Here is a 20978-nt window from a genome sequence, read left to right as displayed (position 1 = left end):
AAAAAAAATAAAGAGAAAAGAAAATATATATATGTATTACCTGCCGGGGATGTTGTAGTAGTTGTTGTTGTTGAAGTTGTTGTGGGCGGTACGACGTATTTTCTTGGGGCGTCTGCAAGTGTGAACCAGTTACATGTCAAATATGTAATGTATATACCAACCTTAATACTATTTAACAATGAACGTCCTTCGTATTGTTGTGGGAATATGTTAGTTCGTCAGTGTATTTCGACAACATATCGTAAAATAAATTATGAAAAGATGCGTTGATATTCGATATATTAAGACACTAAAGCTAAAAGTACTACATGTAAACTAATATAACAAATATGTTGAAAGAGTTCTGTTTTGTCTCTGACAACAAAATAGCCAAAATGGCAGAACTCTGCCCTCAAAATTTTCGCATTCACCATGGACAGTAACCTACCGAGGCAGATTTAAAGAGGAGCCCCTCGAAATAATTCATTCGACATCAGTGGCCATATTCAACTTAGATTGAACTTAAATTTAAGATTAGAAACTATTTTTTTGATTGGCCTTTATATTTAGCTTAAAAATTGGCTGAATGGAATCACTGAGGCACATCTAAGGATATGGATAAAATCAATATTGAATATTGATCCAGCTCTATAGCGGATCCGCGATCTAGTGGTAACCCACTTGACTCTCAATCCAGGGATCGCAGGTTCGATTCCCCGCCGCATCATTAAAAATACTAATCGTCTTCCGGGAAGGACGATGAATGGGGGTCCCGTGTGCAATGCTATGTACTTGTGCACGTTAAAGATCCAAGGTAGCTCTTACCAGGGTTTCAATTTGTCTGTGCAAAATGCTCTAAACCCCTAAAATAACTTACAATCGTATCGGAGCACTCCAGTCCCGAGTGCGAGTATATAAGCTTACACACACAAAATGTAGGCCCAGCTCTACATCAAAACGTACGTTTACATTTATATACTAAGGACGTACCGAAGCAGATGGAAGTATACAGAGAAGACTCTATGTCGCTAAGGTCTTGAAGCTTCCGACCTCAAATAGATTCGCCTTGGTCGGGGTGGAGGCGATCTGTACCAGCTCATCCCTATCCAGATCTTTCTTTTCGCCTATGGCAACTCCTATTACCCTGGAAACAAGGTATTTTACGCGCGTGCAGTCTAATGCACCATTCAATTGTAACCACGCCCTCCCCCAGGTCCGGGGAATAGCGGAGACTTTGACTTTAAGTCCAGCCAACCCCGGGTAAAATCCCCGCCTTGCGGGTACGAACTGCTGGTAAAATCCCCGCCAAATGCCCCCGCACCCCAGGGACCCTAGGTAAGGCCCATTCCCCGATATTTTTGGCGCGAAAGACAAAGCCACCGCATTTTCCGGCACTGCGGCGCCACATGGAAGGTAAAAACACGGCCCATTTCCTCGACTATACCCGGTATACCACCAGACTTGGGGGTCGTGGTTACAACTGACAGGTGCATAATGGTTTCTGTATCTTAAATCATTACATAAAAATTGAGTAATTAACATTTTACTGCTCACTTAATATTGCATTTATGGTTAAGATCAATCACTGATAGTTACTGAGTTAGAAACATCGATTTAATAGCACAAATATATGATGACTGGTGAAACCTAAAGATTTACAGTGACCCACGATCACCTCATAAGGTAGAAATACCGTGTTTTCTGCACCTTTCTTTCAAATTAAACTCCGTATCCTTCATAAGAGTCATTGCTTATGATTTTTATTCATCCTTACCTTTTTGGTAAATTAAACCAATTGTATTAATTGTGCAACTGCTTATTTGGAAGTAAGAGGGCACCTGTAAAAGTTTGTAAACTTAAATGGTCCTTGTATTATAATTGACCGCATTTTATGTCCGTGTATTTTAATGCGTAAATTCTTTATGTCCGTGTTTTCTATTGCGTAAATTCTTTATGTCCGTGTTTTCTAATGCGTTAATTCTTTATGTCCGTGTATTCTAATGCGTAAATTCTTTATGTCCGTGTTTTTTATGCGTAAATTCTTATATTTGTGTATTATAATGCTAAAATTCTTTCTGTCCGTGTATTCTAATGCGTAATTTTTTTATGTCCGTGTATTCTAATACGTAAATTCTTTATGTCCGTGTATTCTAATGCGTGAAATTTAATGGTTGGTTTGTAGCAATGGTCCATGTTTTCTAATGGTAAAATGAATGAATGAATGAATGAATGAATGAATGAATGAATGAATGAATGAATGAATGAATGAATGAATGAATGAATGAATGAATGAATGAATGAATGAATGAATGAATGAATGAATGAATGAATGAATGAATGAATGAATGAATGAATGAATGAATGAAAGAATGAATGAATGAATGAATGAATGAATGAATGAATGAATGAATGAATGGCTGCCTGCCTGCCTGCCTGCCTGCCTGACTGACTGACTGACTGACTGACTGACTGCCTGACTGACTGACTGACTGACTGACTGACTGACTGACTGACTGACTGACTGACTGACTGACTGACTGACTGACTGACTGAAAATGAATGAATAAATGAATGAATGAATGAATGAATGAATGAATGAATGAATGAATGAATGAATGAATGAATGAATGAATGAAACAACGAACGAACCAACGAATGAATGAATGAGATTAATTTGACCACTTTTTTTAGGGGTTTTTTTTGGTCTTTGAATGGGCAAATTTTTGCGTAATTGTCGGGTGTTAATTCAATCTCTGCTTGAATGATCAGTTTTGGTCACCACTAAACACCTAAGTGAGTTTTGGATGCCTTGGTTGATAGTCAATATTCAACTTAACAAAATTTAATAGTCATACATCATTGACTTAATTCATTCTATTGGTCAGTTATTGATAACAAGTACTCCGATTAGCTACATCGTTCCTAGTCTTATATCGAACACCAGTCCTGGTGATCCCATTCTATTTTGGTATTATTTGAAAGGGAATTATGGGTAAATAAGTAACATATAAAAACTACCCTAAAATAGATGATGGAAACCTTTTTTTTACATTGAAAAATGGAAAAATATGTCATTTCACGTCAGGTTTCCTGTTAGAATAAAGAACAAAAAATTCAAACTGCAATAACCTTATAAATAAAGGAATCGGACTTTTATTTAAAGCTGCATTCTCACAGATTGACTGTTTTGATCCTCTGTTTATTTTTTTACTAAAGCTTTATTAAAAATGAAATTTAAGGCATTTTCTTTTTCAAATCTTTAGATGTTTTGTTGTGAGTTATCTAACATGTCTGAATTTAAGGCGCTGATACCAAAATAAGCTGATTCCGAGACAAAAATAATTAAAACAAATGTCAATACTGTCAATCTGCGAGAGTGCAGCTTTAATAGATACGTAATAAATAAGCAATGCCCCTTCGAATGATTCCAAAACATCAGGCATCAGCATTTGATATTTTAACAAATGGCTCATTGAGATGGCTAGTTCATTTGTATTAACATATACCATATTGGTACAATAAGCGTTAACTAGCGTCAACGTTTTTGTTCTGTTGTGTATTTTACTGACCCGTAAGCCAGGGGCTGATCCAGTATACGACGTTAGAGGGGGCGCAACTTTGGGGCGTCCCTTTTTATTTCCGCCCCTCCCTCAGAAACGAAATTTATTTGGTTTAAAGTGTTGGAAGTAGGGGTCGTGGTCCTTCCCCCCCCCCTCCCCCACGAAAATTTTAACAATTTCTAGTCCGAGTGGCATTTTGGGCGTATTTTAGTTTTTATTTAATACCTTTCTTCTCCTATATTGAAATAGAAAGTAAACTTGAACGATTTTTTTTGGGGGGAAGGGGGTCCGCTAGTGTAAGTTATAAAATAGTTTTACTTTCGACGCGTATTAAAAGAATCGGATGCCGCTATTTGCTATTATCTGTTGTTATAAAACACCGACCATATCCCCGCTGCCTTCGCTTTTGCCGCTTCCTCAATGGTCTCCTGTTTTACGTCAGACCTGCCGTCGGTAATGACGAACATCACGTTGGGCACATCCGATCTGTCGCCAGCCTCCTTCGTAAAGTATTCTTCACGGGCGTGCCTAGAATATAGTTAAAATAGAGTATAAATAAGTTAAGTGTATACACCCCCGAAATCGAGAAAACACTAAACAAGGCATCCATTTAGCCTCTGAGACACAGACACAAAACCCCCTCCCCCTCCCCCCGAATCAAGAAAGCACTAAACAAGGCATCCATTTAGTCCCTGAGACACAGACACAATAATCCCCCCCCCCAAATCAAGCACTAAACATGGCATGTATCAGTCCAGCCCCTGAGACACAGACCAAGCCACCTCCACCCACCCCGCGAATCAAGGAAGCACTGAAACAATGCATTTAGCCCTGAGACACAGACAAAGTTTACCCCCCCCCCCCCGAATTGAGAAAGCACTAAACAAGGCATCCATGCGTCTAGCCCCTGAGATACAGGTAAATAATATGTTTATGAAATACAAATAAAGGTATATGTTTACTAAGGCCTTTTTTAATAAATTGGTTAACGGATCCGCCGCCAAATTATTTCGAAAAGTCCCCCCCAAAAAATAATTAAATATTGGAAAAAATAAATCGGATTTTTTTCTGCGCACATGAAGTGATGTAAAACCTGTCGCCTATTCATTTGCAACATAGGGATGCAGTTTTAAAAATTGTTTTAAAAATGTCGGCCTCAACTGAGCTGAGATCATACAAAAAAATAAATTCTCATTTTCAACATACCATCTGCATTTAATCAATTTTTTGGGTAATAACTGACATCAATGCTGATGTCTGTATCAATGGTTACAAAGAGAGTTATGGATAAAATATATTGTCCTGTGTTTGTCCCAGGGGTCATTAATTGTTGAACAAACTATATGGAGACTACTTTTCAATTAATCAAAATCTTGGGTAACTTAAATTTTGTTTAAGCTGCAGAGAAATATCTTTACTTCAAAGAATGCATTACTGAATATAAAATCATTTTTATTATTTACATTTCCATTCTCCATCTAAAAAATAATTGAGTCAGTGAAATTTGCTACAGTGTGCTTTTCCTGTTGAGAAGAAGTAGTGCCCAGGCATATTCATTGTATGGCCGACATGTTGAAATAATGTTGCAAATAGGAACACTTTTATAGTCAGGATGTGCTTCAAAAACCATCAACAAAAAGTGACACAAAAAAGTTTGTAATAATATTTACTTTTAATGTGACATTATTTTAAGTGGAAGTGTATAAAATGCTTATATAATGATTACAATAATTTAAATTTGAAATTGGTAGGAGAGAACATTAGACTGTAAAGCCAAACATATGTGTATGACAAAGTGAGCATTTGAACATATCAATATTCATTATAATATTGAGGCATTGCAGACATTGTGTTGCATAGAAATCAAAGCATTTCAAATGTCATTCATATGTATCTATGAACATGTCTTTCCTGTTTGTTGCTATTTTGATCTTTTGGTTTTGGGTTTCGCCACAAGTATGAAATCCTTTTCTTTTCACACCACCCGTCCAACATTTTTTTCAAAAAAATCCGCTAACCAATTAATAAAAAAATACCGGCCTAATGTAATAACAAATCAAAATCATTGGACATTTAAAAAATGTTATTATCACGTGACACCTGTATAATAATTGCAAAGAACATCGATTCAGTATTAATAAAGTCACTACACTAATTAAGCACTTCAAATGAACTATAGATTTCTAGGAAACCTTGAAAATCACTCCGTATACGTTATTGCTTAACAAATCAAAGCGCCGAGAATGCTGGTGGACGCTTTCGATTTGGTGTTTTCGACGGAAGACACCGATATACCGATCAGGATTTCCCGATAAGAATGTTGGGTTATATATGTATATGTTAAGTTGTTCTTGTGAAGTCAATATGCTATAATAATGAATTAATCATCAATATTATCAACATTAAAGTGACAACACAAAATGTACGGTTAACAAGAGTCTCTGTCGTCTTTAGGTTTGGACAGTATGTGTGTGTTGACAATTCTTTCATTAAATGTCCTCTTCAGTATACTCGAGTTAGCTGCCCCATAAAACAGAAATCGGAATAATTGCGCCGCTACCCCAAATTTCTCATGAGTTATAAATATTGAGTCTGTTTATAGCATGAGCAAACAAAAGGCGAATAAACTAGACATTCTTCTGTTTTATTATTATTTGAAAAGTTTTATTTTTATTTTAATTATTCAACAAAAACATATATTTTGGAATACCGATTTTGACATTCGAATACCAAACGTTCGATCGAATATTCGTTTGCATACCTACTGAGTTAGTAATTATGACGTAGAAATTTTCGATGAGCACATGCTTTTCATATCAATAGTGTGCCATATTGGTAAGCTCTGGTCCAAACGAGCATATGTCCATAACCTGAGACAATTCTTATATTTCAATCGTTTATAAAAGTGGCATTTTAAAGGGTACTTAAGGATTACGTATATTTGGTCCTCTGCAGCAGCTTTATTCCGCATTTACATATAGAATGCTGGTGCCCGTTTGAATATACGCCACGATTGGTATATCTTAAAACAGATTTAGGTGCCATATTTCAATAAGACTAACTACATGCTTAAAGGCATAGTTTAAGCCTTCTATAAGTGCCCTTTCCACCCCCCACCCCCCAAAAAAAAATATCGGTGTATAGTACACAACCTCTGTGTATTAATCTAAATGCCTGGTGCCTTCTTATCAGATCTCCAATCTGAGTATCCTGCTGTGCAGTTTTGGAGGTTTCATTATAATATTGGTCCCTAAATGGCCTTAAGCCAATAAACCAATATACAGGAAATTGGCCCCTACTCTGACACCAATGCAATGAGCATAAGATGCACAGCACGGTGTTATCATGCCAAACATTCCTTAAACTGGGCCTTTAATCATAAACATAATTTATCAAGACTACGTAAAAAATCCGTAAAGTCTCAAAACGCTTTAAAAGGAGAAATAAATACGATTTTCACTAAAACAAAAATAGCGAGCTTAGTGTGATCCTGTTATAAGGGACTTAAGATTGTTCGAACAAAAAATCGGGTCATAAAATCTACTTACAGCAGCATTCGATCCTCTTGTTAATACCCTTCCTCTCGCCAATCTGGCCATTACAGCATATTTTATCTGTGGGATCAAAGCTTTCATTCCCGCAACAGCACGTGCCCGCGTCTCCTTCGCGTCTGGGCTGCAGTTTCCCGTCGCAGCAGACGTTGTCCTTCATGTGGATGTCTGGCATCGTGCAGGAGGGAACACCGGCGATCACATCGCCAACTGGAAGTGCAAGGAAGTGCCAGTTAAATAAAAAGCTGGAAATATGTTAAGATATTAACCGTTGTGACAACTTCTTTTATTTTTGGCTTGGAAAGAGCCCTTTTATGCGTTAAGCTCTGACCACCATTAATATTAGACTGCTGACAAAACTCGTTTCCTTACAAAAACGCAAAAATGAATGATTCTAAAAACAAGAACAGTTGTCTGAGCAGTCAATCTATGAGAGTGCAGCTTTAAAGGTGAGATATCGTCATTGTCTTGATGTTGTAGGCTACGGAACAAAAATGTTCAAGATATTCCCATGGAACTTGGAACAAAACTGTACAAGATATTCCTATGAAACTTGGAACAAAACTGTTCAAGATATTCTCATGAAACTTGGAACAAAAATGCCCAAGATATTCCCATAAAACTTGGAGCTCAGCATTCCCAAGATGTCAACTCCTAAGTGTAGTAACTTAAGGCATAGCTGTTCGGCTAAAACAATAATTGAGTAATGCCTCTTTGCCTTTTTCTCTGTGATAATTCAAAATGCATGACCTACACAGTGTGTTAAAATATTTCAGAGGCTGATGTGAATGCCCAAGGCAAGGATGGTAACACCCCACTCACCCAGATATTGAAAATCCTACAGTCATTTAGGGTATGAGCTATTCCAGTAAAACATATCACACACACTGTTGGTCAACATTTTGGAAAGTGTAGCTTATTAAGGATTTATGTTTATTTCATTTTCTCTGAAATGTGAAACACTATGGGATTAGTGCACAGGAGTTGATATATAAAGTTTACATTTAGATTAAAATAATCATTCAACCTTTATAATAACCTACAAAATTTTGTCTTAAACTTTTACGTCTAGTGTTATTTAATATCCTCAAAAGGTCTTATATTTTGAATAGAAAATGCATGTATACTGAAAACCTTCACATTCTTCAAAGTACTATCATATTATACTGTGTATAGGATGCTAGCATAGATTGGTGAAAAAACACTCGGGTAAAAATCCTTATTACAGTAGATAAGACACAGTGGAAAATGTCAAAATCTGAGCTGAAAAATCGACAGCCAAAAAATTAGTTTTGATGATTTATTTTTGGATCATGAAAATGGCAAAGGTTAATTTAAACCTTGCGATATTCAACGGTAAAATAGTTTGTGTTTCTTTGTTTATTTCAAGTATTTTCACCATTTGTGGACCTCATGTATTGTGTACTGCAAACCAGCTGCATGTTTGCCTAGCTGTCCTCAGCGTAGCTTTATTAGATGACAGCTACATGTAGCTTTTCGCGTACTGTGATAAAAATGAAATAAGGAAATGAGACTATAACTGCCTCATATGAAATGAAAAAAAAATCTAAAACATTGCTCTCTAATCAAACTTAACCTTGTGTTTTACAGAAGACAGTGAGTATCGCGAAGAATGACATAAACATCCAGATTGTATACACCCGTCTGGAGAAGGGGGCTGACCTGTACATCAAGAACAACGACAATTTAACTCCTGTTGACCTTATTATTGACCCGACTATGAAGAGATGATAGAAAAGTGAGTGCTCTTGTACATGAAGATGTATGTTTTCTCCATTTTAGGGATACATGTTAAAATTGTAACGTTACGCTGTAGGCGGAAGTGCGTTTGTAGTACGTTGTACATGATAATATGCAAATTGGCTTATCCAGGTCTCCGTGTGGACGGAGAACATATGTATATAAAGACCAGTTGACAATCTAACAATTGAGAATGGTCCAGAATGGATTAAGGGGGATCTGGGGTCTATATTCTACATAAGATGTCAGTCATCCATTCCAAGACTTGATGTTACATAAGAAAGCAATTTGGTATAGTCCTATATTGACTCATCTATCTAACAATTGAGAAGTGTCCAGAATAGACTAAGGTGGCTCTGGTGTCTATACTCTATATAAGATGTCAGTAATTCGATCTAAGAGTTGACTACAAACATAAAAAGCAATTTGGTAAAGTCCTATCCTGACTCATTTGATTTTGTTTATGATTAAAATATTTATCCAACTTCATCTAAAAACATTTCCAGAATACAAGAAACCTACAGGAAGGATCCAGCGATGTCCCAAGCATGGGTCAAACTGCCGATCCACTTGAGATCTATGAAGGTCACGGAGATCGTGTGTATCAAATTGGACCTGAACGACACCATGCAGCGGCAGGAGTACCAGGAAGTGGATAAACAATTCCACAAGTCGATGCCCAATGCAACCATCGCCAGCGTACATAGAGTCCAGAATGCACAGCTGTGGGAGCTCTTTAACCTGTATTTACTTAATAATGAGGGTGTTTCCCCCAAACTGCTTGCATACAGAATACAGTTTAAATTTATTTATTTTACAATGATTGTGAAACAAGTTATTAAAACATTGTATTAATTACTTTCGTTGGCACGATGTTATGGTGTGAGTGTGGTTTTGTGTTTTGGGGGTTACCAGAGAAGCTAGTGCTAACCACTTTGCAGACCGCACAACCTAATACAGAACACTTTTACTCTTATTATAAGTTGAAGTCTGTGTAACAGTGGGTTTTTTTTTTCAGAATACTTGAGAGCCATACAATGGTGTATCCCCTTACAGCTTGCATACAGAGCACTTGTACTCACTTGATTAAGTCAAGACCATGTTACAGAATGAGTTAATAATAACGCCAAGGTCTCCTATGATTTCAGTAAAAAGCGTGAAATGGAGAGAAAGTATGGCCGGGGTGGCGCCAACGAGCTTCATCTTTACCACGGCACAAGACCTGACATCGTCGAGAACATTGTACACGACAACTTCGACTTTCACATTGCAGGGAGCAGGGTAGGCGCCCTGTACGGAGACGGGTCATATTTCGCTACAACGGCCAAATACTCTGACCTATATATCTCAAAACTCGGACAATCCTAAGGACTTTAAGAAAGGCTACTATGATTCAGTAGTGAATAATATACTATCACCTACGATTTACTGCGTTTTTCATATGAACCAATACTATCCAGAATACTACATAGAGTACCATTAATGCTAAGGAACATTTTGAAAGAAAATATTGGTTTTTCATTAATTGATATGACAATGTTAGTATTTGATATATTTTGCAAACGCATTTATGAATTCTATTGTTTAAGTTGAATAAATATTCTTTATTAATTTAAAATCGTTTTTTTTTGTCATTTATATTTGAAACATGTTGTTATTCAATGGTGTTGAATCATTAGTCTGCCCTCATCAAATGAGGAAAAAATGTCCAACATAATATTGTTGTTGGTTGTTTGAATTTCATCATTTTCTTTCCTCACTCACAGCTGTTTAGTTTTGGCCGATCTTGCATGCATTGGTTTAAAAATTGTGATGATGTAACTTTGTTTTGGAGATGCATAGGTAATGATTATAATATTATCCTGATCAATTTATTGTGAAATGATAAATGCTCATTAATTGTAAAATAAGATCATCTTGCAAAATGTGAAAAAAACTACTGCTCACAAAATGTGAAATATTAAATCCTCACAAAATATGAACTGTTCACGAAATGTAAAATAAGACACCAAAACTGTGAAATAGCAAATGCTAGCAAAATGTTAAAATACTCACTCTCAAAATGGGAAATAATAAACACTTATAAAATGTGAAATGATAAATGCTTATGAAATGTGAATAGTAAAAGCTCAAAAGTATCCAATCTACAGTATTAAGTGTCCAATAGCAAATTTATAAGATTAAAAGGTTTGAAAATTACCTTGGTTTATTTATTTGTTTCATTCAACTATTAAAAGTGATTTTTAAATTTTAACCATTCATACATGTACATATACAGTTGTATACATATATATCTTGTCTTTTGTTTTTGATTTTTTTAATGAAGTTAAGTATATATATCTAGTTTCTTCAATGCTCTAAGAATGGAAGGTTCTTGGTGATTTACATGTATAGCAATCAATTTCTGTCATGACTATCTCGGTATCGAAATGAATTTGTAGTACCTGAAACGTTCCTATCAATACATTTCAGCAATCAATAGCTGAGGTGATAGAAATGTGCTAGTTAAAGTGTGTGTTCGCGTGCATGTGTGTGTGTTCTTTAAGATATTGCTTTATTTCTTCTGGAACGTGATATGTTTCCGCAATTTAATCTTAAAGAATTCCATAACAATTTGAGTACATGTACGGTGTTATTTCTTACATAAAAAATTATTCTCGATTGTTTTATTATTTGGTCTTGATTCTTGATGTCATTCGAAATTCCTCGGCCAGTGTTATCGAAAACACCCTCGGATGTATATGGATGTATATGAACGGTTTACAATGTCAGAAATATTTTCACTTTTAATCGCGTAGTTATTTCAATTAAGCATTTACACTTAATAACTTAACTCTTGGGAGTCTTACTTATGCTTACAATAATGACCTGTACTGGCAATCAATTTAAACTTAGATCTACAAATACAAGCTAAACACTTCATTTAATTAATGATTTTTTTTACCTACATGTACTTCTACTGTACTTCTACTGATGTACCGGCATAATTCCGAGGTTGTTTTCAATAAAAATGGCCGAGGAGTTCCGAATGTCGTGAAACTTGTCCCTGTAGTTTCTGCTGTTCCATTCTTTGACATGAGCAATTTTGTGCGTCCAACCAACATGTAATGATCACACGAATTCACAGGACGCTGGTTGTCATTCGAACACTATTCAATCAGAAAGGGGTGATATATACATATTAGCATATGGCTGTTACATTGTAAACTCTTGGGAACGTATTCGTAAAACATCTTAAGTCATGTCCTAACTTAAATCGATTTCTGACAAATTTCATTGTCAACTTAAACAGTATATGTCCTTTTAACAAGAAAGTGTGTTTTTCAATCACTTAAATGAAAATAATATATTTTGGAAATTCTTTCTTTTTATATTTCATATGACTTAAGCGATACTAAAATTAAGAGACTTGAGTTAGAAAATGACTACTGACAACAACACTGCACACATTATTCCATCAATTTATATATATATATTATATATAGCTATGCATTTCAAACTTAAAACCCTTTGCTCCCCAGGCTAAATAAAGTTGACTACTGGCCCAATAGTGCAAAACTACTGCTGTAGGACTAGACCATGTGATATTTGACAATGAAATCATAAAGAGAACATGCTAAGCAAAGTCCATTTTAAATACAATATTTATGCAAAGAGCTACAGAAGCAAGCTCAGTAGCAAACAGTTTAAACATAAACCCGGTTTAGTGGCACTGGGCAAACGCCAAAGACATAGAACACAAAATCAAAGAACTATAGAAGAAACGGCGCTAGTCGTTTTCGTCAGCGTTTCACAATAAATAAGGATTGTTGATAGAATAGCGCACTACATTCAAAATACGCTTAAACTACTACTTCCAAATTCACATTTCAGCGCATCAGGAAACGACCAGGTTCGTTGGTGAAGCAACATGGAGTCGAATGATAAGATATATTGTATGCAGCATCTCCTTTTCCTGCATCACCTGAAAATATATGAAGTATATTACAAATTATGTAAACATCTTCTGTAAATTCAAAACTTTCATCTCGTCATTTACGCACATTTCGAGGGGTGAAAGCGAAATGGTTCTTTATCTTCTTTATTTAATGTCACTAAGAACCTTTTCGCATTCATTCCTCGTTATGCAGTATTAATATCTTAGCCAATACATATATGCAATATTTTTATAACAAGCGAGAGTTAACCGCTACAGCTAAAACAAACGAGAAAATTACCAATAAATAGTAGTTATTTTATTAAGGCGAGGACAATTAAAGGGACTGTGTCACAGATTGGCACCAAAAAAAGTTTTTTTCTGTAACGAATCTCATGACAATTATCTAATAGAATGTGTTACGCTTTGATATCATAATTGTAAAAAAAGGTACCAAAATGTAAAAAAAAAATTGTGTCTGACACCGGGATCGAACCCGCGTCGTCAAAATTGAAGTCCAGCATTATCCTGACTGAGCTATTAAGGCTTACTGTCGTCGTGTGACATAATTAAGCTATATACCTACCTCAGTAATATCACGTGATAACACCGACTAGCCAATCACACATAAGAAATGAATTCTACCTGGTAGACATACCCAGTAATCTTTATAATGGAAAAATACGAAATAACTGCTAAACTTAAATAAATTGTTACCTATGTGGTACTTCAGTTAGTAAGTTTCAATGCATTGTACACATCGATGCAAAGTTTATGTCATTTTTCGACAATTTATTTTTTCGCTATTTTATCATCTGTGAGACAGTCCCTTTAAGATATCTCATAACCTACTATTTATTTCTTCCATGGCATATCCACAGGAACTTTCCACATTACGTAGTTTCCGCAACACACTCCGAGTTTCGGTGTATAAACCTGTGGGCCACAACAATACGACTCAACCCCATACTTCTTTGGCCGTACGACACCGCCGCAGCACAGATGTAGCAATGAATCAAAGCAGTCTCCACCACAACACTCTGAGTGAAAACTGCCAATATTTTTAACAATGTTGCAGTTACAACAGATCTGCCTGGAACTGTCATATGTACGGTTACAGCAACAGCAATCGTCAAAATGGGTTGTTTTCTCGATCACTTGTCCATCGCAGCACAACCCTTTCTCTGGATTGTAGCTACGAATGCCACAGCATCTGGTTAACCGACCAACCCATGCGTGCTGAATCACTCCGTCACAACACATATCAATAGCTGCATCGTAACTCTTGCCTTCACAACACCGTGTGTTACCCTTGGGGTTCTTGACTGGTTGTGGTGTTTCCTCTCCTTCGTATGTGCAACAAACCTCAGTAACTGGATTGTACGTTGTTTTTCCACAGCAAAGCATATCGGCGGCATTTTTCTTCCCCCGAATCTCACCAGCACAGCAGATATGTGTTTTGCGGTTATATGGTTTTCCATTGCAACAATCAGACATACCGTATACACCCGGTAGATCAAATAGCATTCCATCACAACAGATGTTTTCATAGATACTGTAACTCTTTTTCGAACAGCAACGCGTGTCCATTTTGTCGTCTGTTAATATTTTGTTGGAACTCCCGTAGCAGCAGAGTTCTTTGTCTGCCTGGTAAGTTTCGTTGCCACAGCAGACGTCATCGTTTGCATGGTTCTTCACTATCATTCGATCAACATCACAACATATCATTTCATCGGTGTCGTAAGCAACATCACCACAGCATTCAGTCTTACTCCCAGTCTTTTCTTGTACTTTGCCCATGCAACAAATGTGTGTATCGGGATTGAGTGACTGCTTCTCGCAGCATACATAATCACCTCTCAAAGTCTTGTTGACAACGCTACTGTCGCAACAAAGTTGTGTATTTTGATCATAGCTAACCTTTTTGCAACATCCAGTATCTTGACCAGAGTTTGGTTGCGGCACACCCTCGCAACAAATGTCTTTTCTCGTATTGTATGAACTATCGCCACAACATGCATTGTCATCCTGGTGGGGTTTATCGTTAACTTCGTTAGAATCACAACATATTTGTTCTTTTGGGTTATAACTTATACCGCCACAACACCTAGTCCTACCGTTGTCTGCAGGTTGAGAGTGACCATTACAACATAGGTCATTCTGCGTGTTAAAACTGCCTTCCCCGCAGCACCAGGTATCATCCGGTTTATCTTTCTTTCTGATTTGATCGTCACAACATAGATGTGAATCTGGATCATAACTCTTCTTTACACAACACCGTGTCTTCGAACCTCCAACTTTTTCTTGTACTACACCTTCACAACATACTTCAGTTCTTTCATCGAAGGTTGAATTACCGCAGCAATAGTCGTCATTTTGATGTTCTTTATCTATTACTTTCATATCACAGCATAGTTGTCTCTTCGTGTTCATGCCATATGGGCCACAACATGACCCGTCGTTCACATTACCATCGACGTCTTGAGGCATTCCATCGCAGCATATTTGAGTGCTTGTGTTGTACGTACCTTTTTCTCCACAACAACAATCATCTTTATTGTCCATCTTGTTGCGCACGTCCTCTTTGCAACATATTTCGGATCTTGTATCAAATGATTTCTTAAGACAGCATGCAGAGTACTTGCCACCCTTCTTTTCGACAACCTCCATGTCGCAACACATCTGCCTTTCTGTGTTGTATGTTTTCTTACCACAACAACAATCATCATCTTCGCTGGAAGAGTCTATCAGATCAAAACCATCACAGCATACTTTATTTTTTGGATTATAGCTGCGCATATCACAGCAGAGTGTAATATTGCCCGTAAGTGGCTGAGGAACAGCATTACAACATATTTCCTTCCGTGTATCCATCGTGGTATTGCCGCAACAACAATTATCTGAAGCGTCGTTCTTCGGTACCAGTCCCTTATCACAGCACATAAACGTTGCTGTGTTGTAACCAACATCGCCACAGCAATTTGCGTCGTCATCTACTGAGGACTTTGTAGAAGGATTTCCATTGCAGCAAACTCCCCGCCGTGTTTCAAACGTTGAATTACCACAGCAGCAGTCGTCATGTTTGTTGCGTTTCTCTCTTACGCCTTCCTCGCAACAAAGATGAGAGCGGGTATCAAAGCTTTCACCGAAGCAGCAAGAAGTGTACTCGACACCAGCAACGAGTGGCTGCGCTTTTGTATCGCAACAAATCTCCGTTTCAACATCGATCGTTCCTTTTCCACAACAACCATCGTCTTTCTTTCCTCTCTTCTGTACCAATTTCCTATTACAGCAAACATGCATGTTTGGATCAAAACTGATTTCGTCACAACACTGTGTCCTGTTTCCTCCGGGCTGCACATATAGACCATCACAGCAGAGCTGTTCATCTGAATTAAATGGCTCATCGCCACAGCAACAGTTAGCATCCTTATTTTCCTTCTTCACAAGCTTCATGTTGCAACACAAGTATCCTTTAGGATCAAAGCTCTTATTTACACAGCACATTGTTTTATTTCCTGCAACCCTGCCCTGAACGTCCTTGCCCTGGCAACAAATGTGCCGTGCCGTATTCATTGCCCATCTGCCACAACAACAGTTATCGTCTTCGTCGTTCTTCTCAACAATTTTCATTTCTCCATCACAACATAAATGTGAGACTGGATTATAATTCTCATCCTTACAGCATTTATCTTTAGCAGAATACCGATATCTTACAGATTTCTCACAGCAGATTTGTGATTGGGTATTAAATGTATTGTTTCCACAGCAAAAATCATCTTTCTGATCGGTTTTAAGAAACACCATACCATCACAACAAAGCTCGTTTTTTGTGTCAAGACTCATATCTCCGCAACAGGTATGGTATTTTCCTCCAGGATAAACTTGTTTGTTGCAACATATTTCGGTTCGTTCTGTCATGGGTGTACTTCCACAGCATGTGTCATCGCTATTCTTGAACTTTTTAATCAGAGTACCCTGGCAGCAAATATGGGTCGAAGCATCATAACCAACATCGCCACAGCACATCCTTTCGTCACTTTTATTTGAAAATACCTTTCCAAGACAACATATATGTGTTTTCGTGTTGTATGTTTCTTCCTTTCCACAACAGTAGTTGTCTTTTGGATTTTCTTTTTTTCGAAGTTTGCCCGTATCACAACACACGTAGTCTTTAGCAATAAATGCAATCTCGCCACAACAGTGTGTTCCTATACCTGGCACACCCTCGCAACATATGTGTAGACCGGACGTCATAGTGGTGTTTCCGCAACAACAATTATCTGACGATAATCTCTTATTTCGTAAATCATCTTCACAGCAGATTTGTATTGAATAATCATAACTGTTCTTGTGACAGCAATTCGTTGTCTTTCCAAATGATGGCTGAGGATTTTCGTCACAGCAAACTTCCCGCTTTGTATTAAATGTTGTTTCACCACAGCAAGAGTTGTCTTCCTCGTGGCTTTTATTTTGTACGTGATTTGGTGCACAACATATTTGTGTATTTGTGTCGTACGCAATTTCATCACAACACTCCATACTTTTACTTCTTCGATCAAATCTCTTTTTATGACAGCAAATGTGATCTTCTAAATTCATCGTACCCTTGCCGCAACAACTATCATCATCATCCGTTTTATCCACAACATCGACATCACAACATATCTGTTTTCTTGGATTGAAGCTCATGCGTCCACAACAGCGGGTTGAAGAACCAGCCACCTTGTCTGCCACAAACTTTCTCTGGCAGCATACTTGTTTTTCCGTGTTATATGACGTATTTCCACAACACCAGTTATCCTCATCATCCGTTTTGTTAAATAAGCCTGAATCGCAGCAAATCTGTGTATTTGCGTCGTAAGAAATGTCACCACAGCAGTGTGTTCTATCGCCATAAAACGGTTGCACGACGGACCCATGGCAGCATATTTGCTTTCTAGTATTATATGGCTGATCTCCGCAGCACCAATCATCGGCTTGGCTATTCTTTTGCACTACTTTGTCTTCACAACACATTTCCTCACGATTATCGTAACTTTCTCTCTTACAGCATCTCGTTGTATCTTTATTACGCATTGGTTGAGGCACCCCCATGCAGCAGGTCTCTGTTTTAGCATCGAAGGTGGAATCGCCGCAGCACCCGTCGTCTGCGGGTTTGTTTTGGTCAACGACTTTACCAAAACAACAAAGTTGGTCTTTTGTGTTGTAACTTTGCTTTCCACAGCATGATGTTGGACCTCTGTACCTTGGTTGAGGTTCACACTCACAGCACACTTCCTTAGATGATTCGATAGTCATATTGCAGCAACAGCAATCATCGTTTGTGCCCCTCTTTTTAACAATTTTCATATCACAACAGAAAGTTGTGTCAGAGTTATAGCTTTCTGTTCCACAACATTTTGTGTTTTTACCCCCTTTTCCATTTTGTGGGACATCATTGCAGCATATACCGGACTTGGTATTGAAGGTTGATGAACCACAACACCAATCGTGATCTGGCTCTTCTTTATCTCTTATGTCTCCTGCATCACAGCATATCTCTTCATCTGAATTGTAACTCTTGTCATAACAACATCTTGCTGCATCACCCCCAACCGCAGGTTGTGGTACTCCCATGCAGCAAATCTGGGTTTCTGTGTTCATCGTTGTTGGTCCGCAGCAACAGTTATCATCATTGTCCACTTTCTCTACAATTTTACCATAACAGCACATTTCGGTTTGACTGCCAAATGTCTTGTTACCGCAGCAGTCCGTGTATTTACCACCAACAAGTCTGTTAGACACACCATCACAGCACATTTCACTCTTAGAGTCCACTGTGGATTCGTCCCCGCAACAAGCATCATCTTCTGAGCCATATTTTGTTCGTACCATTCCATCGCAGCATATAGTCTCTCTAGAGTCGTAACTCGTTTCTTTACAACATGAGGTAAATTCCCCAGCAACACGTGCTTGTTTTTCACCAAGGCAGCAAATGTCATCCTCAGAGTTCATTGATTTATGGCCACAACAACAATCATCTTTTCTTTTTTCCTTTTCAATGACGTCTTTTCCACAACAAATATAAGTATCTGGATCAAAGCTTAACTCAAAGCAGCACTGGACTTTGTCCCCGCCAATTCTGGGCTGTGGGGTTGTTCCCATACAACAAACTTCGATAGTTGAATCAAGCGTTAAGTTTCCGCAACACATGTTATCATTGTCTTTTGTTTTTCCAATCACATTATTGTCGCAACATATGTGGGTTTGGGCGTTGAAACTGTCTTGTGAGCAACATCTTGCAATTTCACCCCCTTTTCTTTCATCAACATTTCCATTACAACACATATGTGTAGCAGTGTTGAATGGAACATCAGCACAGCACCAGTTATTGCCCTCATCTCCACGTGGAACAATTTTATCTATGCAACAGATATGTGTTTTAATATTGTAGCCTTTTCCGTCGCAACATCCAGCGCTGTCGACACCTCCTACATCATAAGCTTCCCCGTTACAGCAAGTTTCTTTAGCTGGGTTAAATGTGTTCTTAGTTCCACAGCATTCTCTATCATTAACCCTCTGTTTGTTTCTTACGCCACCTTCATTACAACAGAGTTGCGACATTGTTGAGAAGCTTTTGTCTCTACAACACGACGTAAACACACCGTCTGTTCTCGATCTTGGAACTCCTTCACAGCATATTTCGTTACTCATATCAACTGTAGTGTTTCCACAACACATGTCGGCATCGGGTGAATGTTTTGTCACGATGGTTCGTCCACAGCATAACGACAAAGTTGAATCGAAGCTAACCTCGTGACAGCATTGGGTATTTCGCCCATACTTCGGTTGTATATTGCCTTCACAGCAAACGTCCATCTTTGTATTGAAAGGTTTATTGCCACAACACCAGTTGTCATTTTTATCACGTTTAGTTGTCACAGTAGTTCTATCACAGCAGATTGATTCACTGCTGTCGTAACTCTTATCTAGACAACAACCAGTACGTGGCCCGTAATAATCATTTGTTACACCCAAGCAGCAGACTTCCGTCTCATAGTTGAAAGTACTGTCACCACAACAGCCGGTATCTTCGGGACTGGCTTTCTGAACAATATTCCCATTACAGCAAACTGAATTGTTCATGTTGTGACTCTCCGAACCACAGCATTTTCCATTTCTTCCATATCCTTTGTTTGTAACACCCCCACAACATATATCGTCCTTTGAGTCCATAGAGGTTTTTCCGCAGCATTCATCATGACTAAGATCATCTTTCGTTATAACTTCTCCGTCACAACATAGCTCAGACATTATTTCAAAGCTATTCTTGCCACAACAGTCAGTGAAAGGTCCACCTTTCTTTGGCTGCGCGACACCCTCGCAGCATATTTCGTTTATACTATCGTACGTTGAATTTCCACAACAATAATCATCATCATTATCTTTTTTATCGACAACATCTTTGTCGCAACATACTTGCGTATCTGCGTTGTAGCTCTTAAGTTTACAGCATTTAGTATTGTATCCATAATTTGGCTGTGGATTGATTCCTCCACAGCAAACCTCATCATCAGGATTATATGTTTTGGTCTTACCGCAACAGCATGTATCATCACTGCTCTCCTTTTCCACAACACCCTTCTCACAGCACAGTTGCTTTGTTTGATTAAAGCTGACAGTGTCGCAACACTGCGTAGAGGATCCTGCGACAAGAGGCTGCGGTAAATGGTTGCAGCATATCTGTTCCTTTGTGTTAAAACTTACTTTTCCACAACATAAGTTGTCGTTTTCATCAACTTTGGTAACAACACGACCTTCGCAGCAAATCTGTTTAATTGGATCGAATGCTTCTTCCAGACAGCATTTTGTCATCTCCGCTGCAAAACGTGTTCGTACTTTGCCATCGCAACAAATCTCAGATTTGGTGTTCATGGATGTATCGCCACAACAACAGTCATCTTTAGAATTACGTTTCTCCCTTACGTCATTATTATCACAGCAAATATGAGTTTTGACGTTATGGCTTTCATCGCCACAACAGGAATACATTATGATTGGTCCTGGTTGTGGGTTGCCATTACAGCATATCTGGCTACTGGCATCAATCGTTCGATTGGCGCAACAACCATCGTCCTTCTCGTTTATCTTTTCTATGACTTCATTGTGGCAACACACATGCGTTTTCTGATTAAAGCTCTTCTTGCCACAACACTGTGTGTCAGACCC

General features: G+C 38.0%; 2 protein-coding genes across 2 annotated transcripts; one reads left to right on the top strand and one right to left on the bottom strand.

Annotated features, from left to right (window-relative positions):
- The first annotated feature begins 8838 nt into the window (after positions 1-8838).
- LOC128216053 (protein mono-ADP-ribosyltransferase PARP11-like) lies at positions 8839-10219 on the top strand. The gene is made up of 3 exons (XM_052922646.1): positions 8839-8849; positions 9358-9576; positions 10000-10219. Exons 1-3 carry the CDS (start codon positions 8839-8841, stop codon positions 10217-10219), a joined length of 450 nt encoding a protein of 149 aa, XP_052778606.1.
- Positions 10220-12320: 2101 nt separating this feature from the next.
- LOC128215828 (uncharacterized) lies at positions 12321-20746 on the bottom strand. Its single transcript, XM_052922437.1, has 2 exons — positions 13620-20746; positions 12321-12815 (listed from the first exon to the last, which is right to left on the bottom strand). Exon 1 carries the CDS (start codon positions 20682-20684, stop codon positions 13623-13625), a length of 7062 nt encoding a protein of 2353 aa, XP_052778397.1. The 5' UTR covers positions 20685-20746; the 3' UTR covers positions 12321-12815; positions 13620-13622.
- Positions 20747-20978: the final 232 nt, after the last annotated feature.

This window comes from Mya arenaria, chromosome 14 (genome assembly GCF_026914265.1).
Source record: "Mya arenaria isolate MELC-2E11 chromosome 14, ASM2691426v1".
NCBI classification, from domain to species: Eukaryota; Metazoa; Mollusca; class Bivalvia; order Myida; family Myidae; genus Mya; species Mya arenaria.
The sequence above is the reverse complement of the archived record's forward strand: the minus strand, read 5'-3'. Positions and strand labels throughout refer to the sequence as shown.

What these genes read in the sequence shown, in the direction of transcription:
- LOC128216053 (XM_052922646.1), top strand. An exon ending in AGAGTCCAGAATGCACAGCT is followed by an intron (nt 9,577 to 9,999) that starts GTGGGAGCTCTT and finishes CTATGATTTCAG; the next exon opens with TAAAAAGCGTGAAATGGAGA.
- LOC128215828 (XM_052922437.1), bottom strand. Translation starts at nt 20,684, where the DNA reads ATGAACACCAAATCTGAGATTTGTTGCGATGGCAAAGTACGAACACGT.